We start from the raw sequence: 13,981 nt of genomic DNA, 5'->3' as shown, positions 1-13,981 counted from the left end.
CCAGCGAGCCCCTGCCAGCATCTCCACAGCTGCTGCACCCCATGCACCCATCACCCTGGGCTTGGCCCCCCGTGGGGGGCCTGTGCCTGTACCTCCTACCCAGCAGCAAGGTTTTGCCCAGCGAGGTCAATGCATCTAAGCTGGGACAGTATATCCAAAGCGTCTGACTCTCCTGTGCCCAGATCTCTAAAGTAGAACTTGACCTATAAGAGTTTTTTTTATATATATATGTATATATATATGGCCATAGGAAATTATTCTACCACGCACAAAAAAAGCAAGCCTGAGAATCATGCAATTTGGTAATCTAACTTGCACCATATCTTCCTCCAACTACTTGGATCCACTCCCAGCTCCGAGGAGTTTCTGGCACGCCTGTTTTAGGATTCTCAGACACGAAGGTATTACATTCATTTTTTAAGAGAAAAGTGGCAACAGGATGTCGATTTTCCCTTACTGCAGAGTAAGTAGAGCAGCCCTCCGGTCCTTTGATGCTGACATCAAAGTCTCACTGCTCTCAGCTCAGCAAGAACAAACAATTAAAAATTATCATATAGCAGAATTTAACCCGTTCCTGTTTTCCTGCTCGGCAGTAATCTCGACAAAAATAAGCAGCTTTTGTCCCACAACAAATCCTGAGAGTGGATTCAGAGTTCCTCAGCTCAGTGACTGGGGTTAGGGGACGCCCTTAGTGCACCACCTGGCATCCCCCCTGGGCCAACTATGATATATGATATATACGATATAGATGATATACGATATAGATGATATACGATATAGATGATATACGATATAGATGATATACGATATAGATGATATATGATGTTGGCCAGCCTATGGTGTCTTTGCCACTTGTGATAACACAGTATACAGGACCTGGTATCTCTACATGACAGGCCAGACTCTGCGTGTGCAGTTTCAGCAGACAAAAGATCCTGCTTCCTAACGCTGCGGTAAAAGACTGTAACAACGGGCTAGTGCAAGGACGAAGCCTGGGTGTTCACTTTGAAGAACCAGAGACTGATTCATGCTGGTAAGAGTATAAGAGGCAAGTACAAGAAGCACATCACAATAGATGCTCTTGAAAGGATTCTGTGCAAATCCTGACAACAGAACTGATACAACCCTCAAAAAATAGACAAACTAATCTGAAAACCCATTTACACACAAGGCAGCACCTTGGGGGATATTTACTAAGTAAACATTGTAAAGGTCACCTAAAAAGCTAAGTTACTAGTAACTGTTTATTGGAATTAATAATTTGTCAGTATTCAAGCTAATGCAGGTAAAAGCAGGTGAGAGCCTCAGCAAGAAAATGGCGTCCCGCACATCCTTTCACAGTGGCCACAGGACAGCAGGCAGAAGTTTTGGCAGAGTTCCCGGCCACAGCAGAGGATGCTGGCCAGGGATGCAGCATACTGGCCATAGACACCTCCGCTTGGTCCTGTCCATCAGCCCTGGAAGACATTGCTATGGTGGCTCTGCTTGTCAACAGCTCCCGCTCACAGTCCTGTGTCATGGCATCTAGATACCCTTTTTCTTTTTTGGCACTGGTTCTGAAATGAGTCCACGGTCTCAGAGTCTGAATGGTCCCCTGCTTTTCCAGCTGGCACCACATCTGAAACCCTGCTTGGGGATGTCACCTACTTCTTGCGGTGCCAAGACAAGAACCAGAAGCCCTAAACACAACATGGAGGGCTGTGAGATTTTCTGCTGAGAAGGTAACCCCATAAATCACACGATAGCCTGAGATTTTCAAACGCAGTTTTGCCAGGAATGTTTCAAAATCCACCAACCTGTCGCAAATGTGAAGAGTGAGCTTTTGCAGCATGAATTTCCATGCACCTTTACTCTGCTCAGACGCGCGCTGAGCAGTGCTCTTGGGCAGTTGTTTAAGTCCCAGCCATCTGCCTGGAGCCCATCAGGCTGCTGTTTAATGTCAGCTCCATCACAGCAACTCGCTTCTGTGAGTGCCTCTCAAAAAGCAAGAGACGTCCTACTCCCTTAGGAAACTCGTGCTCCACCAGAGTGTTAACTCCTGAACGCTGAGCTTTAAGGGATTAACCTCCAAGCAACATATACGAAAAAGAAACCTTTAGAGGATGGATGCTGGTATCCGGGTCCACTTGGAGTCCGTGAGGAAACTTTTAGCAGCTGCTGAAGCTGGCAGGATTGCTCAGGACAACTTGCATTTCCCCATGTCAGAAAGATGATGATAAACTTTACTGAGGGATGCGTTTAATACAACTACAGGGGGAAAAAATAGACAAAAATAGGAGTAAAACTACACAAAACCTGATTCTGGTACAGGGACTTAAAAAGCTACCTTGCTGACGAACAGTGTATACCTATCAGAGTAAGCAGAAAGGAAGAAGGATGAATGGGAGAAACTACCACACACCTTGACATCATCTGGGACCCTGCTAATTTCAGTACCGGGCTCTGCATCCCGAGGGCCGGGACCTGCGGGGAGGGCGTGGGGTCTCTTCTGCGCTCGCTCGGCAGCTGCAGCGGTGCAGAGCTCCGTCGGAGACCCCTGCCACGTTTCCATGGGAGCCGGGACACAAAGATTTTTGCGAGTCCTGGAGGTGCTAACCCTCCTGGAGAGGCTGCAGCGCCAGAAATGCTCTCACAACAAGAAGTGAATAAGGGGTTGTTCAGTCTAACAAAAGATGCACATGGCACGAGTCCCAGAAGTACATGTCACGTTTAATAAACTAATGGGAATGAGGAATACAAAGCCTTATCTGCATAGGTTAGGGTTTTTCCCACAAAATAGTTCCTTTAATTTAAATATGAAATGTTGAAGGCAAGAAGCCTAAACTCGATTAGTCTCAATCCACCTGAAACACCCTGTTACAATCATGCTGGTTTCTCACACAAGCATAGGAAGCAAGAGCTGGCACAAACCCGGGAGCTCCCTCTTGTCCGGTATATGAGACCCAGAAAGTGGAACAGACCACAGGCTGAAAATATAACTGACCTGTCTCACTTAAGTGTCCAAATATAGCATGTAATATCAAATTTAAAATCCCTCTGCTTCGCAGAAAGAACAATGCTTTACTTTGTCACTTCTGTTAAGTATTAATTACAAAGATAAATAAATTTTAAGTGAAATTTAAAATATCTTAACACTGAGGGCATCATATTTTTACTCACAAGAAATTAACAGGCTTATTTCTTGTCTGTACTAAAGGCAGTTTAATAATAGGATCAGTACAAACTGAACAAAAAATGTTATTTCTTTGTACTTTAATGATCTCTAGAGAGCAATTTCTTCTTTTCATTACAAACTATTCTACAAACTGAAAAGGAGGGAGGAAATTAACACAGCAGAGTCTCACCAAAAAAGACAAAAGAAGACAGGAAAAACTCCTGGTGGCAAATTAAAGCACTGCTCCTGCTGGGAAGATAAATGATACAAAAGGGACAGTTCAAAGAATCCTCTCATAAATATTCCAAAGTCTAGAACAGAAACTGACTGAACATCAAACTAAAAAGCAATGTTCTCTCAGGTGTCTCCTCATGGCCGTTGTCCCCATCTCCTATGCCTTTCATTGACAATGAAGAGTTTTGCATGGGTAAGGAGTACCATATCGTGCCTCTATTGCTAAAAAACCCGCAAACAACCAATTTGGAAAAACAGCGGAAGCGCAAATTGAGCTCACGAAAATTTGAACAGGATTCCCTCTTTAGCATTGAGCATTTCTTGCAGACATTTGGGACAAGAAACAGACAGGCAATCAATTGTGTGCCAGCAAGCCTTGTAAAAAGGGAGGATGTGCACGTGGTGCCCAGACGTGTGAAGGAACGCTGGCCACCAGTCTACCTTGTCTCTGTCCCAATATGCTCCAAGCTAGGTTTCTACATCGGAGCTTTTTCCTGCAACAGCCCAGTAAGAGGAGCAGTTATCAGGGATGGTTACAGAAGCTGGAAACATCTGAAATACCTTATTGACACAAACTGCAGAAGGAACTGAATAAAATTCACCTTAAATTCCAATTTCATGTTTTTGCTTACGAATATTTCTGGGGAAATATGGTGTCAGAGTGTTGCAGGGTGTGATCTGCTGCATGAAGACCAGTCCTCTATAACAAAGGAGCAGCAGAGGAACAGGGGAAGGGGTCAGCTTTCAATATGCTTATGCTAAAACAGAGTAATTAAAGTACCCACCTGGAACTTCATTTTGTAAGAAAAGTTCTGATCTGATGGTTTTCAGGTCCTATTTTAGATGGGACTAAAGGACATGGCTATCAGAGAGAAACTGCGAGAGTGGTGGGTAAATGAGAGAATTATAAGAAGAGGAGATAGAAAAAGAATAATTTCTTTCCCAGTCTAAGTCCAATTTTGGACAGAAACTCTTTAAAACAGATACAAATTCAAGACAATGTCCATGTACTGGACTGTGTTTGACATGAGTGCATTATGACACTTCCTTGGCAGTGGATGCTCTGCTCTGCAATACCCCTTGTCTTCAGCTGCTCAGAGAATTGTGAGAAACGTTCCTTTGGGGATGACTCTGTCCCAGCTGAAATATGAATTTCAGTGGCAAAGCTCACAAAAATCTATTTAGTCATTTTGCATTGACATAAGCTGGGAAAATGGACTTTCTCCTTGGGAATAAAGAGCTGTCACGCCTGCATCAAGACAGAAATGCAAAATGACTGAATCTGAAAGAACAGCAGACAAAGAGCAGTTCCTCTCCGCACATACCTCAGCAGCCTTGGGCTAGCGTGCAGGGACCAATACCTGTGTCAACAAAAACACTGCCATTAAATATACCGACTTACTCCCCAGCTGCATCACAGATACTACTTTTCTTCTCAAAAATCCCCAATCCATCTCCGTGTGGGCCAAGACATTCTTAACTAACTTGCTGTCTCTCAACAGTACCTACAGACTGTCCTTCCTTACCTGTCTGCTCCAAAATAACAAGATCAGTTCCAGTAAAGAGGCTTGAATACAGAGAAAAATGTTAATGTCAACATGAGTTTATACAACAAATAGTTTCTCTGTTCAACCTTTTTTACACTTTTTGTTGTTTATGATTTGAAAACATGTAAAGATACTTGAGGAGCTTCTTTTATTTTTCTAGAAAAATTTCTGTATGCACATGAGCCAGGAGATTGGGTAACACCAAGAACATTTATAATCACTTGTTTATTGCTTTTGATCTGCAAATGATTCAATCATTTGATCTTGGAGGAAAAATAATGCTGAACCAATAACTGAAAAGCGAAGTGCACAAGTGTCCCTGAGTTCATGCATGCTTGCATCAGCACATGAATATATCGTGCAGACAGAGAAACCACAATCTGTTTCCGACCAATTCTCAACCAAAAAAAAATCCTAACACTTCACAGGGTAACTGTTTGCAGTGAATAATTCAACCATCTGTCAGGCCCAGCTGGGCCCTATCCCTTCTCTTCACATTGAATATCTCCTTTTTTTAGGTGTGATCAATGAACACCGGCATCAATTTGACAGGTTATAAGGCACGCTGCACGTGTTGCCCACCTGAGCGAGCATCTTCCCATGCCTGGCCACCGACGACGGGGAGCATAGAGGCGGAGAGGGAGAGGGAGAGTCCTCCTTCATGGGAAAGGAAAGGTCTGAAGAACAGCTCTGTAAGTGACACACTACGCTATCCTAGGATGTATGTGTGGGAATCAATGACAACATTACCAGAATCCATTCATCATAGTCTATGTATGGTAACAAAGCTGTAAGTTGGAATAAACCGTTCTAAACTGTATTTCTGGTAGTTGACATACTTTTCAAAAATGTTTTCTGTGTATTGTCAACAGTCCGCTTATTTCTTGTTTTCAGCAAATCCCATTCCCTGCTCTCCTCTGCAGAAACTCCCATACAACCCAGTATCATCAATGAAGCCTCTTCCTCCACGAGACGTGGCAACAGTCGAGTTCCTTTAAGGCACTGCAATGCGACCATAAAAAAAAAAAAAGCGCCTTGAAAAATCATTCCGGTTCCTTAAACAAAGCACATTAAATTTTATTCTAATAAGGCCTCTCTCGAAAGAAAATATTTAATGTGTAACACAATGTTAAAATTAATTGCCCAGGAAAAAACAAACAAACTGCACAAACCGGTCTTTGTCTGTCCCGCCTGCTGACAAAGGCTGAGCAGGAGGGAACAGACAGTTAATTGTTTTCCAGATCATCGTGGCACGTCTCCGAGCATTTGCACGTCCATTTGCCTGGACTATCAGTGCTGTCTATGCCCCATTAAACACACGGGCAGAGTTTATACTTTCCTCGGGGGGGGGTAGGTGTGGAAAAGGTGTGTTCAGCTGGCAATTTCCAGTAGGGGAAAAAATTCAACACATTAGGGCTGTTTTTATCAGAGATTATTTTCAAAGCAGACTTTTTAAAGAACGTGAAATATGTGGTGTTTTCAGAGGTGGTGAGGAAGGGTTTGCCCAGCACTCACACTACCTGTGCTACCTGTGGAGCCCAGCGAGTGAGGCAGACCTACAATCACAGCTTCCACTGTAAGATCTAGGGCCAAACTTTTTTCCGTTCTGCTGTAAAAGGAATTAAGAAGCCCATTCATACGAGAGAGGCCAGCACCAACAGCTTTTATTTTATGCATTTAAAATTGCTCTCAGGCGTATTTACCCAAAAAGTGCTTTGAAGTGAAGAGACGTTTCTGGGGAATTAAAGACATGCAGCAAGCACTTGTGGATCCAGTTCCCTGAAGCCGTATTTATCAACAACTTAAGAGGCTGAACTGTGGTATATCTTGAATATAAATAAGTAAATAAATAAAAACCAAAAATATTTTATATTGCTTTCTACCAACATCTCCCTGTGCTGCCATTTGCACACAAAAAAAAAAGGGGGGGGAGGGGGAGGGAAGAAAAAACTTATTAAAAAGAAATACACCCTGGATTATACCAAGTCACTACAAACACCATAGCAAGGAACAGCCCTTTCTCAACATTAAAACTGCAAACCCCTCCCCACACTGTATTTTCAAATATCAAGATTGATAGAGACAGTTCATTTTTTTTAAACACAGAAAAGGCTAAATAGATTTCAATATTCTGCTGCTGGCATTGCCTCAAAAGGCAAATATCCAAAATGTAGCAAAAACATTTATTAAATCTGGCTTTTGCCTTTTCAGAAGCAAATAGTTTTAGCAAAGTAAGAGGCAGTCCCAGTCAGACAAAGCAGGTAAAAAGAATTTAAAGTACCATGTTCTCATTAACCAGAATTACATCTCAAATCAACCCCTACATAGGCATGGAAGAATTCCCTTCTCTTTCTCAGCCCTCTGATTTTAAACTCCTTGCACTGTCTCTTGACACTCGAGGTACATCTTCCTCCATCAGAGACAAATGTGAGAGCAAACGCTATTTAAAACAGTTATACAAGTGTTTTTGTCTGCATCTGAAAGAAGCCTTTCACCTATTTAAATTGAAAAACTGTTTCCAAAGCACAAGGAGGCCTTGAAACGTCCCATGTGTACTCTTCAGTATATAATTACAAAGATAAGAGGTGACACATTCATTTTGCTAAAACTCCATTAAGCAGGCCTCCAAAGACAGAAGAATCTCTTATTTATGTGGTATTTGCTCTTTCAGACAGACATCACACCATGTAACAAATCTATCCAAAAAAAGTCCAATCTAAAATATGGCAGTCAACTAGATTTACAAATCCTTGTCTGGTATTGTTACAGCTGGTATTTTATTACCACAACTTAACCACCTTCAAGTAATATAAACTACTCTGGAAGGGTTATTTCAGAGTATTTTTAGTATTTCTCTTTTAATCAACATAAGTGTCTCCCTCTTCCCCCCAAGCTGATTTTCTCCTGAAAAGTGTGTAATAAGAGCAAAAAATGAGATGGAAAGGAGGAGAGCATTTGGCACATTGAATAGGTGGTCAAAGCTGCGATCACTCTTCACAAAACTTCAGAGTCTCTGGAAGCAATTCGATACCCCCAAAGTTATTTACCTTTTTATTCCTTACAAACATAAGCTGCAGAAATAACTGCCGTGCACTGAACATGCATTGTGATTTGGTTGCCACTGTGTAATATTTAAGTCAGGGTTTGCAAAACTATGTGGCTTGCTATCTGTTGCTGCAGACCATCTACTAAGGATGGGAAGCAATGGAGCAGAGTCCAATAGCCTGAGAGGCACAAAGCGACAGCAACTTCTGCTGCTGGAAGTCACACGCAGCTGTTGCTCAGTCACCCACAGCAGTGACATATGTCATACGAGGCTGAGCAGCAGCATTCACCTGGAATTACTTTAGCTCACCTCTCCATGTTTTTGTAAGAATTCCTGTACCATACTGCCCTCTCCTTCCTCATTGGAAAAAATGGGCGTTTTAAAGCTTCCCTTCCAACTTTGCAATGCCCTTCCTAAGAGCAACACTGACTTGGTTTGGCAGGGACACAGGCGCTACTCAACAGTGCTGCTGAAAGGCGTTGGGAAGGGGACGGCTCAGCTTTGCCCGGGAACTCCCATGCTGCAGCTCCCTGTCTAATGGCCTTGCCCTCTGCTGCGGGGAGGCAAGCGAAGGGCAGCGCACAAATCTTGCCACTTCTCAAGGACAACGACTCACAGCCGCCAGTACATGCTGAATTGCTGCTATTTTTGTAAACAAAGTTCATCTCAAGCGCCAACCTGTGCTAGCCACAACCCTATTTAAAAAACAAAAAACCCCCAAAACCCGACAAAAAGCCCAGTGTGGCGATTTTGGTGATTAAAGGACAATTTTGCATAGCTTAAGTAATTTTAAGAGCTTCGTTCATTTAACTGAAACATTTGGGTGCATAAAAGCCAGGGAGCATCGCCTGCCATGTTCACGAAGGTGAGGAAAGGCAGAGGTAGCAGTGATAAGCACCTACCAAGTCGTACGCCGCCACGACCTTTTTCTGCACATCGGGCATGGTCCCCAGAGGCTCTAGGTAAGGAAATGCGTCCTTCATGCAGAGGGTAACGGAGGGTGCATTGTCACTGCTCACGAGCCGCGAGGACAGGGTCAGGATGCACTGCTTCAGGCTCGCGATGGGTGGCAGCCCGCACAGCTCCTTGACAGACACCATGGCATTCTGGGGGAAGGAAAAGAAATACTTGAGCACATGTTGCTGCTTGCCACTCGGTCCCCCCTGCCTGCCAGTGCCTGCTTCTCCCCCGTGATGTGGGGCAGTGCTACCCCACTGCCTGCCGTCCCTGGGCCCCCATGGACCCTGGGGTGCCGGCACACAAAGGAATTCCCGGCCAGCCGAGCCTCAGCTCCCCAATCCTACTGCCAGTTCCAGCTTTCCTCCAGGCCCAGGTATCCCAGCTGCCAGCTCTGCAGCTACTTTGTATTGCAAATCCAGCCCCAACAGGGACAAGCTCTGGTCCCCAGCATATTAAACCATCAGCCTAAAATGCTATTTCTCTTCCCAACTGTTCAGGCTCCAATTGCTTTTGATGCTGTAATCGCCTCGTTCTCCCGTCATTATCATCCTCCAGCAAGAACAAGTTCGACAGACCTCGTATTTCCCATGGGAAAGGCAAGCAGGAAAAAACCACTTTGTTTTCAGCCTTGCATTACCACATCATAAAGAAACACAAACACGCTTTCCCCTTCATAGGTCACATGTAAGAAAATCAATACTGGATATACAGGTCAAACCAAACTAACATGCCAGCATTTATTTATCAAGACAGTGGATGTACGGCTGACGTGCCCTCATCATTTAACTTCTTGAGTCAAGAAAGCTAAAATTTAAGTACGAGAGTATTACAACCACCCATACCTTGTAAATGTTCCCCCCCCCATCTTGCTGAAAAAAGTCATCAGAAAATGCCCAGCTAATTAATAGAGGCTCTTCTCATTAATCAAATGAATTAGCATGCAGTTAAATCTAACTACTGTGTCTTTATGAAGCATTCCCCAGAACAAGACCTTGTACTGAAATTTCACTTGGAAGGCACATTAATGCTGTTTCTGAGTCAGATTCAGAGTATTTTCTTGTATATTCACATATAGTGCCTGACCTAGACAGAAGGTGGAGTCAGCGGTTCAAACTAGTTACTTTCAAGGCCTGCAGGAAAGGAAAGGCTGGGAAGAGTTTCCCATTCTTAAAAATATGCTTAGACCATTCCTTTGGGAGTGATTTAAAACTTATGTCATTTTGTAAACTTTTCCAGCTGCCAACATTTAATTTGCTTTAGACTCTGTCCAGAAGAGCAGGGTCAATGAAGTGCTACGCGTTTTTCTCCTGTTTTCAAGAAAGAAAAATGAATTGTTTCTGTATCTTTACCAAGGAGATAGTTATGGCTGATTTCAGCTATTTATGAAAGAAAACTCATTGTTTAATGCTACTCAGTTTTGTTTCTAGGCAGCGCCTGGACCTCTGAATTGAGCTGCCCCTTAATCAACCCGCAGAGCCGCCCCCGCCACGGAAGAGAGCACCGGGCAGGCTGGTTCTTGTTTGGCCTCGCTGCCACTTCACCTCCTGCTGACCACGAAGGTCCAACCTGGGCAGTTGTGATGGCACTGTGCACCTGGTGCCGGTAGCCCGCCTGAGCCAAGATACGGCACTGGTGTCTGTGCCAGCGCTCAGCCAGCCGAGGCCCCACAGATATTTAGCAGGGAGGAAATTGCAAGCCAAGTGGCATTCGGTGTTGAACATCTGCAGTTCTTGTGACAACACACACTGAGGGAAACCTGCTGCTCTTTGCACAGTGGGTTTCTCTGGTGTAGACAAGACCTTAATGACACATCCACCGACTGTTTCTTATACTCACCCAGACAAAGAAAATTAAGAGCATAACCCTCACTCAGTTGGCAAAACAACAGCTTGCTGACATTTTCCAGGACCAGCAAGGAAATGAAGTTTTTGAGAACTGAGGCCTGGGGACACAAACGTACCCTCAGTTCTGCTTTCGCACAGAAAAACCACCAGCAAAGCATGTGTTTGGAGAGGACATACTGATTTTTAAAACATTTCTGCCTAATCCCACATTTTCTTGTTAGTTAACACCTGTAAACATCAGCCTTCCAATGTCCAGTTAAAGGCTGACAATAGCTGTGGGTCTGAAGCTTCACCAGCTTCCACCAGCTTCAGAAAGTTTACCCTACCAGCAGCTTACACCAGGACCTTCACTTCCGCATGCAGGACATAGCAACGCGCACGATGAAAGTGTCATACCTGCATATTTTCTCTCATGTCAGTAGCCTCTCGTAGTGGATGCACTGCCAGCTTAAAGATGTCATCGATAGTCTTGAGACCGGTGTTCCTCAGCATGGTGTACTCCCTTGCCTTCTTTCCTATCCTCACCGCGAGGCCGCGCTTTTGGGCCTTCCCACCTCCACTTCGGTTGGTTATTGCAATGTGAACAAAGAGGGTAACGTGCTCCATGATATCACCAACAAAAGAGCGCAGCGGTATGTGCCTGTATCCGGGCTGTAAGCACTCCAGCGGGATGGTGTACTGTCCTATGAACTCATCCCCAATGTAGTCATCATCCAAAACAACAAAACGGATCATGGCCAGCTCCGGTAGATTGATCTGGAACTCAAAGCTTTCATCAAAAATGGGGTTATCACTGTTTTGCTGAACAGTTTTAGTTCTTTGTTCGGTGCAGTCTGCAGGAATCCCATGTATTTCTATGCAGACATAGGGGTCTATGACATCCCCTTTTGCACATGCACCCTTGGGCTTTGGAAAGTTCTGACCACTGATTATTTTGACATGTAGGACTTGGGGAGAGACCCCCGGCACAATGCCCTTGGTATTTGCACTGAAGTAAGACACTTCCTCACGCATCACTGAAGGCCTGAGAACGTACCCGCATCCCCCATTCTGTAGAAACCAGCCAGTGTGTAGGTCCATCATGGGCCCCGGGGTCTGATAGTTCATTGCCACTATCTGGCAACCACAATTCCAAAAATCTTGAGGATTTAAGTTACTGGAGTCTATCCTCATAGCACTCGGGTACACCCTGGACAGAAACTTTTTGTTGTAGTTGACAAAATCTTCAGGGTATTCATTTGCAATCCGACTGGCTTCTGCCTCACTGAAGGAGCACATTTCCCAATAATTTTGAGCTTTCATGGATGTCTCAAAGTCTTTGTATTGGACAGATTTGCATAGGGACACCAAGTCAGACAATTCCCTGCAGAGCCAGATCAGCTTCGGTTCCCTTGAGAAGTCCTCTGACAGTCTCCGGGATATTTCAGCCTCTTCATCTTCGTCTGTGACTTCTCCTTCTAATATATCCTGGTCATAGGGCAGCTTCTTCCCCTTCACAATGATCTTCATTTTCAGTTTCTCGGGTGATGGGAGGTAGACTTCCGAGGATAAAGGTGCCTCTGTGTAGAGTTTGTTTCCAAAGATCCTTTTCATGTGTTGTACCACTACCTTCTGCTGTTGTACCGAGCAGTGGTTCCCCAAGCAGAGAATAAGGGGGTATTCTGAAGCAAAGAAGGCCAATTTGTTTATTACCTCAATAACATTTCGAAAGGCAAGCGGTGATGTCATGTTGTTACGGTTACAAATAATGGGTTCATTATCTGGGCCGTCACAGACATCTAGTTCAATACTCCGACAACTCATCTTTAAAGCTCTGACATAACCATTGATATCAGCTGGTCCTCTGAGTTGGTCTTCTATTAGATATGTATTGTGGGATGCATTGATGTAGTAATGTGACAAAGGCTGTGTCATGTCTTGGACAATTTTTTTGTGCTCTGGGTCAAAAATATCACATTCTGGGGACAACAAGTATTGAGTAAATCCATCAATTGCAAGAAAACCTTTCAACCGCCCTTCTTGAGAAAGCTCATACCTGCGTATAATATCTAGACACATTTCTTCTGTTATGTGGGTCACCCCTTGCTCAGCCTCTAAAAACAGCATGAGGTCATTGGCATCTAGGTACTCTTTGTTTTTAGATATCTGCACAAGCAAGAAATAAACTTCAGGTCTTGTGCAAAGTTCGCTGAATGCTTCACAAAATTCCTCTTTTGTTACTCGTGTTGTCAGTTTCTCTTTGCTCTTCTGGATTTCCTTAAATTTTAATCTAATCTTTGATTCCTTTAAGGTGGGGTTAAGTTTCTTTATTAGCTCCACAGATGTATCTTCTAACATTATGCCATTACCATCAACATCTGCTGCTTCAAACACAGTTTTTAGCCAGGCAAACCGTGGGGTATTATGGCTGCTTTCCATCAAATCCAAGGGTTGTTTGCTACGAGAAACCAAGTACCTTAATCCCGATACCCAAATATTGGCCACATCAGCTGAATTGGCAACCAAGTCAAGTGACTCGTAGTTCTCACCATGAATTACCGACAGTGCACAGTCCTCAGAAATCTGGTCTGCAAGTCCATTATTCCTGAACGTTTCTGTGTTCTTCCCTAGTCTGATTTCTTTTATAGCAGAAATATCAAGTTTGGCTTTCTCAAGGTCCTTCTTGGAAGGCTCCCAACGAAGAGCCTGCAGGTCAGGATCCAGAGTAAAAAAACGGTTATAAATCCGGGAATTTGGACGAACTTTCTTCAATTCACACCCAGCCTGCATAAAGCTGATACAGTCGCTGGCGCTGCTTATTTTCTTCTCTGATGGCATGCTGCTGAATGACACTGTTTTCTTTCTTCCACATTTTTGGTTTGAAGGATCCTGTGGAATAATTACATAAAAAAAAGAATAAGTAAGTTTTCTTTGGCCATTCCACAAGTGCATAAATAATAGAGAAGATATGTTTATGTAAAGATAGTTCATGTTCTTCTGAACCTCAAAACACAACATATTATCCCTTCCCACAATTCAGTTCCCTACTGAGCTATAAAATATACTGAGCTATACAGTGACTTGATTGATTGCAGCATTAGAGATACCAAGTTTTCATCAGTGACATTTGCAGCTATTAAACTGCCTTCCAGATCTCAGCAACTCGCTACAGCTGTGAGGAGGTGGTATCCAGCTGTGTCACATACATCTTCAAAAC

The 13,981-nt window shown here is 43.8% G+C and overlaps 1 protein-coding gene across 1 annotated transcript in view; it reads right to left on the bottom strand.

The window, feature by feature from the left end:
• Positions 1–13,650, bottom strand: part of PLCL1 (phospholipase C-like 1) — a 42,632-nt gene extending 28,982 nt beyond the window's left edge. The window contains exons 1-2 of the mRNA XM_009574811.1: positions 11,182–13,650; positions 8,884–9,087 (exon numbers count right to left, since the gene is read on the bottom strand). Coding sequence (XP_009573106.1) covers positions 8,884–9,087; positions 11,182–13,602 — 2,625 coding nt within the window. The 5' untranslated portion in view covers positions 13,603–13,650. The remainder of the gene's footprint in view (positions 1–8,883; positions 9,088–11,181) is intronic.
• Positions 13,651–13,981: the final 331 nt, after the last annotated feature.

This window comes from Fulmarus glacialis, unplaced genomic scaffold (assembly GCF_000690835.1).
Source record: "Fulmarus glacialis isolate BGI_N327 unplaced genomic scaffold, ASM69083v1 scaffold13733, whole genome shotgun sequence".
NCBI classification, from domain to species: domain Eukaryota; kingdom Metazoa; phylum Chordata; class Aves; order Procellariiformes; family Procellariidae; genus Fulmarus; species Fulmarus glacialis.
Note: the sequence above shows the minus strand (reverse complement) of the source record. Positions and strands in the feature narration are given on the sequence as shown.